The following is a 15,987-nucleotide window of genomic DNA, read 5'->3' on the forward strand; positions in this document are numbered from 1 at the left end:
TGCATATTATAAGGTAGTTAAGTTTTGCCTTCATTTTGCAGATGTACACAAAGAATGTATGTGGAGATGAACACATCAAAATGATTGGCTAGTACTGAACTAATAGGACAAACAGCAGAGCCTTAATATCCTGATTCAACACAGGACTCTGATCTCATAAGGCTGATTACAGAAATCTCTGATTTGCGCGCACGCGCGCACACACGTACACTCACAGAAAGCAATTTGCTTTTATTTCTATTAATGGGGCAGGAATCTCAGGGGCAACAGTTCTTATGACTTTAACCAATCAAGCCTGAATGACTTAGGAATAATGTTACAGTTAAAACCTGCCACTTAACTGAATCACATTAGTTGAATGTTATTTTGAAGACAAACCTTTTATGTTTTAGACAAATTTCTGAAGCCCAAACCTTCCATCAGAATGAAATATTTTCTTCTGACCTCATTAAGCTCTAAAGCAATGCCATAATAAAAGAATGCAAATCTAGAAGACAAGTTACACTTGCTTAAGTGTGTAGAGACAGTAACTGTTTCAGAAAAAGCTGAACTTTGACCTAGTCAGGTCTGCATGCCTGAGCTATCTTTAATAACCACTTTTCATAATCAGGATTTTTAATTATCTTAATCCTTAACTAAGTATCACATTCCAAATCTCAGAGTTGGGCTTCCAAAGACCCTGTAAGATCTGGTGAAGTTCCTCTATCAAGAATGCCTTTTGCCAAGTCTCCAGAAGCCTCTCACCTTCCCCCAAACTGATCTCCTTTGCAGGCGTTTTATTTACTTTAAGTTGCTATGGCATCCTATTCTGGAGCCTCCTGTTAGCACCATACTGCGTGGGGATGAAGAGGCGGGGTGTGGTGCCACGTGGAACAAGGCTCTGGTCTGGGTCACTAATCTTCCTAGGGTGAAAAATTCGGGTCCATTCAAAATGTGCGCCAGGGAGTATACGGCTCCCCTCCCCCACTCCGCACTGCTGAGGAGTAGGACTCTGCCCATTTCCTCTGCCGACAGAACTGAGCTGTCCACAAACAGGGACTTTCCACTTTCAGCAAAACAGACTGCACAGAAAGATCTGACTGAGAGAGTAGAAAAGGAACTTAACTGTTCACCAAAAGCAGTCTAATTCTACCTGCAAGACTTTTATGGGTGGCACAGGGAACGGGAGGTGGAGAAACTGTGTTGGCGGTGTGTGGGGGGCAGCTGTTCACACGTCCATGGCTCAGTTACTGGGGTGCGTGTGGGTGTGGAGGGAAATGCAGATTTCCTTCCAAGCTTTATTTCGCTGGGGTCATTCAACCAAGCACGCCCTGCTTTCATCAAAAAAGGCAGACTCCAGCTGAGGCCCTACAAGAAACCATATAAAGAAGCCACCACCCCTCACCAGAGGGGGTTTGGTATGGGGGAGCGGGGGTGGAGTGCGGAAAGGCTGCCGCCTATCTAGGCTCCAGGCATTCGGGAGAACATTCAAACAGGCCCACACCCCATGGATCACAGGAAGGGAAAGAACCGAGGGCGTCTGGGCAGAAGGGGGAAAGGATTCCCCAAAGCCAAGCGACCCAATTCCAAAGCACATCCCACCAGTGAGCAAGCAAGTGCAATGACGGCTCAAGCAACACCAAGTAACATAAGCATTGTCCTGGACGGTCTCCGGCAGGCAGTTTTTCTACCTTTCGTCTGAGACAAAGTCCCTACAGTTACACACACCCCGAACCAAAAAGGGCTTGCCAACCGACCGCCTGACCTTGCGTTTCCCGTCGCTCTGGAGCTGCCGAGGCTCTTGGGTGAAGTTTCCCCAGCGTCTTTGTTTTGTTTTCTGTGTTGGAAGTTGTGCGGAAGGAGTTAGGTTTTCTGCCTCTAGGAAAACCTCAATTTACTTGAAAATTCTGGAATCTCTCAGAGCACATAAGGCAGAACAGTCCAGCTCTAACCCTTCAGGCTCTTCAGAGACAGCAGCAGGCAGCGCTCTGAGCTCCTTCTCAGCCCTTCAGCTCAGCCGCGGCTTCCTGTGCCTGCGAACAATGCTGCTGCGTCACCCACATGCAGCTCCCAGAAATGCTTTGCAACGGAAGATGGCAGGAGGGGGAGCCGAGCTCGAGTGAGCCAGCCAGGCAGAGGGCCCGGCGTTCTGCTGCAGCGCCGGGAGGGGGTGTGTTCGCAGCCGCTCTCCTCAAGCCATTGGAGGAGGCGCCCCCGGGTAGGGACGGCGCCCCGCCCCGTTCCCCTCCCTCTCCACCGCACCAGAAGAACCCAGGGCCAACCCCCAGGGCTCCTGGTGGCAGACTTTGGAAGCCGCTGGCGGAAGGGAAGGCTTTAACCCATTCTGCCCTGTGCGCTTGGGCACCCAGGCCCGCATTTGTCCTTGTCTCCGCGTACAGCTCTCCTCTCAGGGTCACTTCTTATTGTTACGGCCAGAGCTCTTTGGCTGACTGCACATACACATTTCTCTCCCTCTTCTGGCAAACCCCTGGGAGAGCCTAAAGTCTGACCTGAGGAAGAACCAAGCTCCTCTCCAGTTTCCTCCTCTCCCTGCACACCACAGGCTTTACCTGCCCTTGCTCCTGTAGCTCTCAACCTACCATCCAGAACCAGCACATGTGTTTCCAGAAAAACCTCCCAAAATAGCACATTTTAGCCAATACCGAGACACTCAATAAAATACGGCTACTTCCCATGAACTACATCTACAACAGATGTCTGCTTCTGGTTCTGATGAGAAACCATCAGCGTTCTAGAAATGTCTACGCAGCAATCTTCGCAGTTCCATCACGACCAAGGCAAACAGCTGAGGCACAACCTATGGTCAAAGCACTTTACCATCTTGCATCTAAACAGGAAGCCTGGGACCAGGCATTCTCCCAATTCCAGTCTCCTCAGCCCATGAGAATTTTCCCCAGTCCTGGGATACCACTCCTGGATTTCCACTTCTATTCAAGTCTGTTTTGCTTGCCTCAGTCTTGATACTCCCTAGATGAAGCAGCCAGTCCTCCATCCTGTCAGACACATCCGAGTGCTACTTTCTGACAGTCACTGAACTGACATGTGTTACCCACACCTCCACCTGCACAGCACCAGCCAGTATGAAGCCCACACTGAACACACACTCTTTGGGCTACAGGAGCAAGGGATGGTGCCCACACAGGTTGGGTTTTCAGAGATTTACAGTGCACCTTGCATCAGAAAGGGCTGAGAAGTTGGGCATGAACAGAAGACTAAGAGCAGCAGTGTGGATCCAAATTTATGTAATTTTTCAGGCCCTCAAAAATGTAACTTGGGGGACTGGAGTTGTAGCTCAGCAATAGAGCATTTGCTTAGCATATGTGAGGCACTGGGTTCAATTCTCAGCACAGCATATAGATACATAAAATAAAGGTCCACTGACAAAAAATATTTTATAAAATGACTTTTTTTGAAATTGGATGCTATTTTGACATAAACATATAGCTTCAATCACTGATGCATTTTTATATATTTCCAAGATAGTTGTCTTAGTGAGTTTCTGGAATAGAATTAATGTCCTTAAACAGGTTGAAGTCTGGGGGGGAGCAGTGTAATCTGTCAGTGGAGTCTCACTGTCACCCAGGCTGGCCTTGGTATCCCAAGTGAGAACACAGGCATAGCCTAAGGGCATTTGCTAATCTTTATGGTAGTTACCAAGGGAAGGAGGGACTTAAGTGTTCTATATTGAGTTCTTCCTGGAAATGCTTCTATGGTCATCCTAATCCTAAACCTTTCCCTAGCACTTCATTTTAAGATTTAAAGATCCACTACATCAGCTTATTTTGTTTAAAAAACTTTCCTTAACAGTAAGGTGGATAATGGGAGGTCTTTCTGGAAAAGGCTTATTTTGGTCTTCAGTGCTATCTAACCTAGAGGGATCATAAACTACAAATTTTTAAGGGAAACACGTTACTCCAAAAGAATAAAGTACAAGTTGTAGCAAGTAAAAATTTTAGAGGTCACTAGGAAAGGACAAAAGCTAGACAGGGCACTAGGAAAAACACCAAATAACTTTCCAAATTACAAATTAAACAAGGACAAATCCCTCCACATAGGAGTAATGTAGAATAAAAGATGGGCAACCAAGGTAAGAATTAGTTAGAACATGACATACAATACAGGGCTACAATTAAAATACTTTAAAAAATTATATACATTTTAACTTAACCTTAAGTGCCTTATAATTTAGTTTTTTAAAACTTTCTATTCAGTAAGAATGTGTGAATTATTAAAATATATCATGTCAGTAAAAATTACAAATTAAGTTTAATTTGTAAAGGCTGAGTTTTTAAAAATTGGCTTAATGGATGAAGAGCTGATTAAACTGGGTCTTCCACCAGTTCTTTTCTTATTAATGTCAGAATCATTCCCCCAAAGTTTAAGATGAAGAAAATTTACTACCTCCCCAGTTACTTGCAACCCTCTTTCTTTCTCCTTTTTTTTTTTTTAAACAGGGTCTAAGTTACAGAGGGTCTCATTAAATTGCCCAGGATGCCCTTGAACTTTCAGAGCTGCTACAGCCTCCAGAATTGCTGGAATTACTGATGTGCACCACGGCACCCATCTATCCCTAACTCTCTGCTTCAGTCCCATCATATTCTTGGGATGGGGTCTAGTGTAAATTTTTAGACTATAGTTACAAAATAAAATGTTAGAATCTTTGATAAGAGTATCATTAGCCTGTTGTACCCTCTGAGTGTTTGCTTTGTGCCCTGTGTCATGTATAGCACCTGCAAATCCAGACTGCGCTTACTTCTTGGCTTACTTAAATGTCTGCTTCACCACCAGACTGTAAGGCCCTTAAGGTTGGGACAAGCACATGTCTGTATAGTTTCCCCAAAATTCAATCTGGCTCCTGGCACAAAGGAGGCAGAATTTCCTCAGAGTAGTAGAATAAATGTATTTCATTGATTTGTAACACCTAATTTTTTTTAGGTACAATAATTGTACTGCTTTACTAACATTAAGTTTTTGTTTTAGGGATTGGGTTGGGGTGTGAGTGTATTAATATGTGTTTGGTGCTGGGATTGAACCCCAGGCCTCCTACCTGCTGACAAGCACATGTCTACTATTCAGCTATACCCCTAGCCCTCATGATAAATGTAAACAGCAATCCTGTGAGATAACTTTACAAAGGAGAAAACAGGTTTTCATAAACCCAGTAACATGGACTATGGATATAGACGAGTTGTAGAATGCTTGTTTAGCATGCAGGAGGCTCTGGGTTCAATCCCCAGCACCGAACAAAACAAAACAAAACAAGTAATTTGTCCAAGAGTCAGAAAGTATGGCTGGGTATAGTGGCACACACTTGTAATTCCAGCTACCAGAGAGGCTGAGGCAGGAGGATGGCAGGTTTTAGGTCAGCATAGGCAGCTTTGTGACCTGTTTCAAAATAAAAAAGGATGGGACTGTAGATCAGTAGTACAGCACTTGCCTAGAATGTACAATCATGGAATATGACTGTCAGACTTATCAAAAACTTTCTTTTTATAGATATGTACATACCATGAACTCCTTTATCATCAAAAAAGGACATAAACAAAACAATGAAGTCCCGCTAAAAATGCAAATCCTTCCAGCTAACTCCCATCACCCTGTTTTGGTCAGCTGTTATCAGTGTGATGTGACCCAACCAGAATCCCTGTAATGTACAAACACACACAACACACACTCTTTGCTTACATGGATGGGGTTGTACTACACATACAGCTCAAGGTTTCGTCTTTCTATTTCAACATATATTAAGGTTGCAACTTTTCAGTTTTAGAAATAGAATACCTCACAGGGTACCTTTAATATACTTTTTAGGAGTCAAGGTTACCCACATTCTTCTCAAACAGAACCAGTAATTCAATAGAAAGTCATTTACTTTACCAGTAAGTCAACACCCTAAAAATGTCCTATTTTTCATTTAATCTCCTTCTAATTCTACAATTCTATTATTCTTTCTTTAACACTATAGAAATTAACATTTTAGAACCTTCAAAGTCCTTTTACCAGCACTAAAATGAACTTTTCTTCCAGGGATATGTAATTATGGGTATTTCATCTCATTACTTTTCCTGTCATTCCTTCTACTAGTTAGTTCTAAGAACCAGATAGTTTTTAACAGGAAACAATTCCTCTCTCTGCAGGAACAGTAAACTTCTGTGTTGCCTCCTCTTGTCCCCCACTGCAGTGAAGCCATTAGATCTATGAACACTAAGTTCTCTGGCACTGCAGAATCCCCAGCTGTGCAGTGATTCTGTGCCTAATCAATCCAATCGTTTTTTTTTTTTTTTTTTTTTTTTTTAATGTGTTGCTGAGGATGGAACCCAGTGCCTCACACATGCTAGGCAAGCGCTCCACCTCTGAGCCACATCCCAGCCCCAAATAATCTAAGGCACCTTTTTTTTTTTTTTTTTTCCCCAGTGTTGGGGATTGAACCCAGGGCCTGTGTTTACGAGACAAGCACTCTACCAACTGAGCTATATCCCCAGCTCCCAATCTTTTTTTTTGTTTGTTTTTCTCTTCAGTGATCCTTAAATTCTCAAAGTATTCAAACTCCAAACTCACTATATATCTGAGTTTCTCATTAAAAGTAACTAGTCACATATAAGAATATTTCATTCATTTGATCTTAAACTACTATAGAGTTGAGATCTAAATCTGCTGTCTTCTGATAATGGTTGTGTTTTTGTTTGTTTATTTGTTTTTTTATTTAAAGAGATGGGGTCCTGCTATGTTGCCCAGGTTGGTCTCAGACCTTCAGCTCAAGTAATTCTCTGGCTTAAGTTTCCCAAGAAGTTGGGACTACAGGTGCGGCTGTGTGTTGACTTCTCTTGTTTGGGGCAAATAAGAAGGTATGGACAAGCCCCTGAGGAAAGAATTCAAACACTGTCAATCTATGTAGTTATCCCTCCAGTCACTAGCCCCTCATGTTCTGACCTCTGTCACTATATCTTAGCCAGTACTGGCAGCCATGTTTTCCCATGATTTTGATTTAAAAAAGAATAAAAAGCAGCTCTCCCCATGTGCTTTCATAATCCAGGAGTTCTTTCTAGAGGTCTCTTCTTAACTCATTCCCCTTGCTGCTGCCCCTTCCTTTCATTCTGCATAATATTTGACCCAAATCTTTCTACATTTTCCCCTGGTATACCATTACCTCCTCAAATCTCCTTATTTAACTTGAAACTATTCCAATGGTTTTACTTACAGGAGTCTGTGTATTTCTACCAGGATACTTGATCCTGTACAACTGATTAGTGGAGTACAATATGGTTTTCTACAACTGGATTCTATGGAGTCAAATCTATCTATAGACAACCTTTAGGAATGAAGATATTCTTCCCTTCCATGAATCAAAAATATAATAGACACTCAGGCCAAAAGAATGTTATCAGATATAATTTTACACATCTTTCTTTATAGGTTCCTAAAGATAATTATACAAGTGAACAAGTCTCAAAATTCACAATTTATTGTTTCCCACATGCATTTATGATAGAAGAGCTACATAAAAAGAGACTTCTGTATATAAGAAGGAAGATGTTACACTTAAAAAACTCTTAGGATAAGAGTTATACAAGTTCCACCACAGTGCAAAAGAAAAACCTCAATGTCCTTTGCTCACAAAGGGGTCTAGTTTGGGATTTAACTTGTAAGTCTGGGAAAATATAGCTAAACTTAGCGAGCACATTAGTCATTAAAAAAAATGGGACCATTCTAACCTGAAGCTTGGTCATTTCCTTCCTCATATACAAGCCATGATAATACCACTTGCCTCTTTTAGAGCACGCCTTACAAAATCAAACTCTAATACCAACTGCCCAGCTTCTACCACTATTGAAGAGGACCAACCCAACCTTACCAGGTTACCACCCTTTTTAGATAATTCTGTAATTTTTAAAAATCTGTTTACTGATGCATGAACAACACAAGATATAATTAAAATTATATCTTGAAACTGTGAAAACAGAAAAGAGGGCAGGGGAAAGAGGAAGTCTGATTCCAGTCTTAGAATTCTTTCCTGGGGTAGTATAAGCTGGGTATAATGTAATCAAGGAAAACCTGAATCAGGAATCAATGATGGAAAACCTACAATGAGAATTTTACTCCATTTTTATTTTGGTTACAAAATTATTCCCTATATGTTCTTAATTTTTGGTAGTATGAAGGACCAAATTTAGGGTCTCACATATGACAGGTAAGCACTCTAGCACTAAGCCAGACTCCCAGACCTGTGGTAGCTTTCTAAAATAATATTACCAACTGTGGACTAGCTTCCTAATACACATATCCATGCCCTGCACCTAAGATAAAGTTCCAAATACTGATTTTTTTTTTTTTAAAGTCGCATGTAATAATGTGTGACTGTAATCCCTGTAACTCAGCCAAGGCAGGAGGATCACAAATTTGAGGCCAGCCTCAGCAACTTTGCAAAACCCTTTCTCAAACTAAATAATAAAAAAGATTGGGAGTGTAGTTCAGCATGAAAGTGCCCCTGGGTTCAATTCTGTGTGGTGTGTGTATGTGAAGAAATATATACACTATGAGGAAACTTAATAAAGTAACATAATGAATTATGTTTAAAATGACATTTTGTTTTGTCCTAATGTATTTAAGTTTTAATACTAGATGAATTTGGAACTAAAGGTGCTAAACTTACTCAATATATGCCAGCATAGAACAATTTCTTTACTCTCAATTTGTTTAGGATGAGAATGCTATTAGTTTCTCTTTTGTCTCAAAATAGGCCTCTACATCTGAGCATTAACTTAGGTTTAAAGTGTCCTCTTTTTTTGGTAGAGTGTGGGGTTCTGGGAATTAAACTCAGGGGCACTCGAACACTGAGCCACAACCCCAGTCTTATTTTGTATTTTATTTAGAGACAGGGTCTGAGTTGCTTAGTGCCACGCCACTGCTGAGGCTGGCTTCTGAACTTGCAATCTTCCTGTCTCAGCCTCCCATGAAGTATTATTTCTTAATGTAAACATTTATCAGGTTCACCTTTATTTAGAGGGTCATCCTTAATTATGTTTTTAGGAACATTTGTTGGAAACAAATGTTCAATGGGATATCACTTCATTCTAGGAACTTAAACACTGAGCAATATTAACAAACACAAGCACGTATTAACTTCTCTGTGAAAGAAATCAGGGCTTATCCTAAATCCCTACACTTTCTCCCTCCAAATCCAAAAACTGGTTGCCTTAGTCAGTTCAACAACTGCTTACCTTTACATCGGCAATGAGCGCATCTTCGTCTTCTATCCCTGTGGGGACACACTTCTTGTGTAGTGGCAGAGACTCCAACTTATCTACAAGGCAGCGAAGGCCTTCAAGCTCAAAATGGGTCAAATGCACTTGCCTGTCCTTTCGGGGACTACACTGGGGATCCCACACTTGGCCATTGTGGGAGCCCCGGCTAGAGTCAGAGGATGAGTCCCCAGACAAAGTTTTCTTCAGACTTGGAAGACTTCGGCAGGTTTTGCCCAGTCCATCATAATCCAGGTTGACACCATTGGCTACAGGGCTAGTGAGGACAGAACGCCTACTGCTCAAGCGTCGGGGTTCTCGGTCGACTCCTTCCTCATCCCCATTTCCAGACTCCAACCCATTTAACTCCAAATCTACCAATACAAAGAAAAAATGCAGTAAGTAAGTACATGCCACTTAGCCATGTGATCAACAAGAAAAATAGGTGGCATGGAAGGGACCTTGAGGTTATAAATAATAAAACTGTCATTTTTTAAAAAAAATTTTTTTAGCTGTAGATGGATATAACACCTTTATTTTATTTTATTTATTTTTTTATGGTTCTGAAGATCGATCCCAATGCCTCATACATGCTAGGCAAGTACTCTACCATGAGCTATGACCCCAGTCCCCACAAAAACTGTCATTTAAAAATGGTCTCTCATTACGGAGCACACCTGTAATCCTAGCAGCTCGGGCAGCTGAGTCAGTAGGATCACAAGTTCAAAGCCAGCCTCAGCAACTGAGTGAGTGAGACCCTTAGCAACTTATCAAGAAAGACACTGTCTCAAAATTAAAAAATCAAAAGAGCTAGGGATGTGTTTGAGTGGTTAAGTGCCCCTGGATTCAACCTCTGGTGTCTCTCCTTATTACAACCAACTAGTTCACCGTCAAAAATTATGATTATGGGTTAGAAACAGGATTCTGCTCTAGCGGGACAACTGAGGTAACAGTCAGCTGCATTTCTATTAAGTGAGACCCTGTCTCAAAATAAGATTAAAAAGGACAGGGATGCAGCTCAGTGATAGAGTGCTGGTCTAGTATGGGCTAAGTCCTGGGTTTAATCACCAGAACTTGGGTGGGGGGCAGGGGGCGCTGAGGGGAAAGTTGGGAAGAACTCAGTCTTTGCTACCTACTAAAGGGGCTGTAAATTGGTTTTAGATTTAAGCTTAAATTCAGGATTATGATTTCATTATCTTCTAAAAAAGTAGAAAGTATGAAGCACATAAACTTAAGTATACTTTGGGCGAGGGGTTACTGGGGACTGAACTCAGGGCCACTCGCCCATGAGCCACATGCCACATCCCCAGCCCTATTTTGTATTTTATTTAGAGACAGGGTCTCACTGAGTTGCTTAGTGCCTCACTTTTGCTGAGGCTGGCTTTGAACTCACACTCTTCCTTGTCTCAGCTTCTTGAGTGCTGGGATTACAGGCATGTGCCACTGCACCTGGCCAAACTTAAGTATTTTTGTAGAAAGTTTTGGTCATAAAATAAAGCTTTGGGGAGTTGAAATCCTAGCAACATAGATAACCAAATTATGTAGTCACCTTTTTGAAAAGGTAGGTTCTGATAGTTAAAAACAGTGATAATAGCACTGGTCCTTTTTTATTATTATGAGAATGACCCATTTAATACAAATAACTTAGAAAATGTTTTATCCCTTTACCCTGGGATAATAATCAAACAATGCAATGTATTTTCTTTCCATCTTTTTCTATGCATGTGTGTGTAATTATGATTAGATCTATTTAAAAATAGGACTGGATTCTGCTGTATATACAACTCTCTATCCTTCTTTCACATTTTGTGAGCATGTTAAATTTTCAAATGAGAGTATACACCATGAGTAATTGGGTAAGAAGAAAATGCTAAAGCAAGAAATATTTTCTTCGAATTTGAAGATTCCATAGGAACACATGATCACAGCATATTAGCTTTGGTTCCTCTCCAATTTAGGAAATGGACTACTCTACAATATTAGAATCTGACTAGCCTGATCTGAGCTGCAGTTCTGCCACTTATTCACTTATTAACTCTAACATCAAGGACAAGTCTTTTAATCTACTTGAATCTAATGTTCCCATTTGTAAAATGGGGATTATACCTACCTCGCAGGTAATAACAAAAATTTATTGCATGTAAACTGCATAGTAGACCGCCTAGAAGAGGTGTTTTGATGAAATACTGTGCCAAAGACCATTCTCTATACAATAAGATAATCAGACAAATGATCGCCTTCTTAAAGAGCTACATACTAGCGACTCAAAGATCAGATCCAGAGTATTTCTTTTCACAAGTAATTCACAGCTAGATGGGTATCTAGTGTTCAATCTCAGGGAATGAATTTGGTAATTCTAAGTGGATAAGTAAAAAACCCAAACAAACAAAAAACAGGGAGAACAGCCTACTGAATATTCCTGGGCTAAAGGTGTCCTGAAAAGTTCATGAAGGCAGAATACTTACCCATGCTGAGGGATTCTTTCTGAAATTCCTTAGTTAGGTGGGAGCGGTTGGTTATACAGTACACATAGCGCTCCAACACGTACCAACACATCTCATAGTAGAATGGATAGCGGAACTTATTTGGAACCTACAGAGGGACAGAACAATGAGAAAAGTTGAATGATTTTCGAGGAAAGAACTGAGACAAACTGAATGACTATAATAATTAACCAAGGAAAAATTCTTGCCAGTCAACCTCCAAACTTGAGTTGGCATTTCAAACAAAAACTTAAGTCAATTCATCAACTTAGAAAATGTTGGCCTTGGGACACAATCATGGCAGACAAAAGGTATTTCAGAAGACCATTCAGGACCACCAAGAAGCTGTCTTGGTTGAGTGAAGAGTATCAAAAAGAAATTCTTAGGGCTGGGGATGTAGCTCAGAGGCAGAGTGCTTACCTACCACATGTGAGGCCCTAGCACTGCAAAATAAATAAAGTAACTAATTTGGTCTGGGGACAGAGGGTAAAATGTTTAGAGTAAGACACAACATACTTGTGAAAATTGTTTCAGAATTAGTCAGATAAAAGGCATGCCAGGTACTCTTGCTTTACTACAGTTTTACTCTGAATCAAAAGGCCAAGGAACAAAGAATCTAATGGAGAAACAGAACATGAGGTGAAATGATATGATCACAGTAGGTCATTACATGTATAAAATATAGCTTGAGACTCATTTTCAAGGTGTGGAGCTTAGGGGACAACACTACTTTCCCCACCGTCAACTCTCAGCTTACCTGTACACTTTGCCAAGATGGTATGTCCATAAATCAGATTAATATTTCATGTGGCCTGATCAGCCACATCAGCCATAGTCTTTAGTTTTCTTTCTATTCTCTCTCAAAAGTACTATGGTTTTCTTCCTATTCTCCCCAAAGAGCATTTGAAAAATTATTCCAGTTGAATAATAATAAAAGGAAATGCCCTTTAGATCTGCCACTATCAAGGAAAAGGCAAATTGGTGAGAAAACTAATGCAGACTATCATAGACATATTTTGCCTTTAAAAAGAAATTATTTATTTTTTGAGAAGCCATGTCTCAAAAGCCAAATGTAGTTTTGAAAATGCAACTCCTGAGGATATTCCCATCTCCTCCTATTTTGAAGTGATCACTTCACCTGTCAGGCTGGGCACAGTGGCACATGCCTGTAATCCCAGCAGCTTAGGAGGCTGAGGCAGGAGGATTAAGAGTTCAAAGCCAGCCTCCGCCAAAGTGAGGCACTAAGCAACTCAGTGAGACCCTGTCTCTAAATAAAATGCAAAATAGGGCTGGGGATATGGCATGTGTCTCAGTGGTTGTGTGGCCCTGAGTTCAATCCTTGGTACCCACCCCCACTAAAAAAAAGAGGCCTCTGTCAGGTAGTCTTTCTGAATGAAAGAGAACTGGATGGAAGTTCCTTTTCAAAAACCTACCAGGTCACGGGGCATTCGTGTGAAATGAGAAGATCACATTTTTGTCAAAAGGCAGGAGAGGAATGTATTTTACATAGCCAACACCAATTAGCTTTCCAATGCAGAATAGCCAGACTCTGAATCTAAATCTCTTATTACATGGTTACAGTTTTAATAACTAACTAGATGAGGTTTTTCTTCCCTTTCTTAACAGTTAAATTAGCCAGGCACAGTGGCACACGCCTATAATCCCAGTGGCTTGGGAGGCTGAGACAGGAGTATCATAAGTTCAGAGTTAACTTCAGCAAGTTAGTGAGGTCCCGAGCAATTTAGCAAGACCCTATCTCTAAATAAAAAATAAAAAAGGGTTGGGGATGTGGCTCAGTGGTTAAGCGCCCCTGGTACCAACAAAACAAAACAATAAAAAAAAAAGAAAAAAATATTGTTTTAATTAATTTACTTCTGGTAAAGAGGAGCGTATATGTGTGGGGTAAGAATAAATAGGTATTTGGTCTCCCAAAATTAAATATAACATTCCATGATTTTCCACTAGCCTTCAAAGTATATCAACAGTTTTCTGGAAGGGACTGTGGGAGTCTAGGACAACTACAAACTCTAAAGCCCTCTAGAAATCTGTTGAGAGCTGATAATTTTTAAAAAGCAGAGCAGCTGCCAGGCACAGTGGTGCATGCCTGTAATCCCAGTGACTCTGGAGGCTGAGGCAGAAAGATCGCAAGTTTGAGGCCAACCTGGGCAACTTAGTGAGACTCTTGTCTCCAAAAAGATAAAGGGCTGGGGATGTGGCTCAGTGGTTAAGCATCTCTGGGTTCAATCCCTACTATCAAAAAAAGAAGAGCAGTTAGTTCTGATAGTACAAGCCTATAATCACAGTTACTTAAGGTACTGAGGCAGGAATACTACAAGTTAGAAGTCAGCCTGGGCAGCTTAGTGAGATCTTGTCTCTCTAAATAAAAAATTTAAAGGACTGGGATGTAGGTCAGTGATAGAGTTTGCTTAGCAAGAGCAAGGACCTGAGTTCAATCCCTAGTATGGAAAAAAAAAAAAAAGAGAGAGAGAGATACAGAGACAGAGAAAGGAGATGGGGAGAGGGGGAAGAAGAAAGAGAGGAGGAAGAGAAAGAAAATAAAATTGTATTCTTTATTTTCTTCTTAGGCTGGGCATGGTGGCAAGTGCCTACAGTCCTAGATACTCAGGTTGGAAGGCTGAAGCAGGAGGATTGCAAGATTAAGTCTAGTCTAGCAACTCAGCAAGACTCTTGTCTCAAAATTTTTTAAAAGGGACTGGGTAGGGATGTAGTTCAGTGACAGACTGCCTCGTGTGCAGAAGGCCCTGGGGTTCAATCCCCAGTTCTGTCTTAGTAAGTAGCCAAGGCTAGCCTTGAATTTACAATCTTCCTGCCTCAGTCTCCCAAGTAGCTGGGATTACTGGAAAGTATCATAGAGACAACTTCATTTTATTTGAAGTATGCATAAGTGTTTCATTATATAAGGCAGGGTAAAATAAGCAGATGCAACAGATACATTATATCCCACAGAGCAAACACTTACTATCTGGGTCTTTACACAAAGTTTGCCAACTCTTGCTTTAGGTATCCATGGTGTCTAACGATTAACTCTTTCCTTTGCAACTAGAATGGCACCAGTCAGCTCAGTACCATTCTAGAGAAAACTGAGAAAATAAGACTTACGAATTATTTTCTACAGAGCTTATTTTTTTTTCATGAAACTCCAGATGAAAAAGACTATACACATAGATTTTATGTATTAAAATAAGATGGTTTGAGTATTAGTAATCGGAATAAAGATACATGAACTTGAATTAACAAACCACATTACACCAAATTCTATTGTGTGTAAAAATAAAACACATGGCCGAGGAAAGTACCAGATATCCATCTCTAGTCCTATAAAAATCCAAGATACCAAGAAGTCAAAGAATTGAAGTCCACAAAACCAAGTATATCAATTCTGCTAAAATTACTTTTCCCAAAATGTCAATATTGTATTTTAACTCAAAGAAAATCTCAGGCTTTGACAAAATATCCATTGATCTATTGTAATATCTGTCTTAAGTAGGGTAAACCTCTTCACAATGAAGTGTTACATAAAATTACTTACCCGTGTCCGATCTTCAATGTTGTATATCTTTAACTGCATGGGGATGTTGAAGCTATGCAAAAAGTTGCCTCCAAACACTAATGTGTCTGTAGGAGTGTACACAGCATGAATCCAGCCTGGAAGGAAAGGGAATGGAGGAAGGAGCTGAAAGCACACACTGCAGTATGGCTTTCTCAGAATAACAGTATAAGGCTCCTAGATCACACTCTTTTCTCTGTCTGATTCTGGTACTAAATGGTTGGTCAAGGTACTTCGTTTCTCAAAGTTTCAATTTTCTCTTTAAAACCAGGATAATGCTGGTGAGCACTGAATGAGAAAATCCATTTAAGAAACTTTTTTTTTTTTGTTTTGAAACAGGATTTTGCTATGCTGATCTTAAACTTGTGCACTTAAGCAATCCTTCCACCTCAGTCTCACAAGTTGCTGGAACTACAGGTACATACCACCATGTCCAGTGTAAGAAATGTGTGTTGTGTGTGTGTGTTGCTGGGGAAAGGCCTTGCCCATGGCAGGCAAAGCATTCTAACACTGAGTGAGCTACATCTACAGCTTAAAGAACTTTTAATAAATGTTGTTATTGGTACACCAACTATAAACCAGCTCTGTTGAAGACAGTTCATATATATTCTCATTTACTCCTTACAACAAAATAAAATACAGATTTAAATACTCACCAAAGTGTATATAGAAGGTAAATGTATAGTCAACATTCTCA

The 15,987-nt window shown here is 40.6% G+C and overlaps 1 protein-coding gene across 4 annotated transcripts in view; it reads right to left on the reverse strand.

Annotated features, from left to right (window-relative positions):
- The window catches only part of Kdm2a (lysine demethylase 2A), a 112,602-nt gene that overhangs the window by 13,084 nt on the left and 83,531 nt on the right, over positions 1 to 15,987 (reverse strand). For all 4 annotated transcript variants that reach the window (XM_047516085.1, XM_047516084.1, XM_047516086.1 and 1 more), the window contains 3 exons: positions 15,273 to 15,388; positions 11,705 to 11,831; positions 9,219 to 9,613 (listed from right to left, as the gene is read on the reverse strand). In XM_047516085.1, the coding sequence (XP_047372041.1) occupies positions 9,219 to 9,613; positions 11,705 to 11,831; positions 15,273 to 15,388 (638 nt within the window). The remainder of the gene's footprint in view (positions 1 to 9,218; positions 9,614 to 11,704; positions 11,832 to 15,272; positions 15,389 to 15,987) is intronic.

This window comes from Sciurus carolinensis, chromosome 11, assembly GCF_902686445.1.
Source record: "Sciurus carolinensis chromosome 11, mSciCar1.2, whole genome shotgun sequence".
Classification (NCBI taxonomy): Eukaryota; Metazoa; Chordata; class Mammalia; order Rodentia; family Sciuridae; genus Sciurus; species Sciurus carolinensis.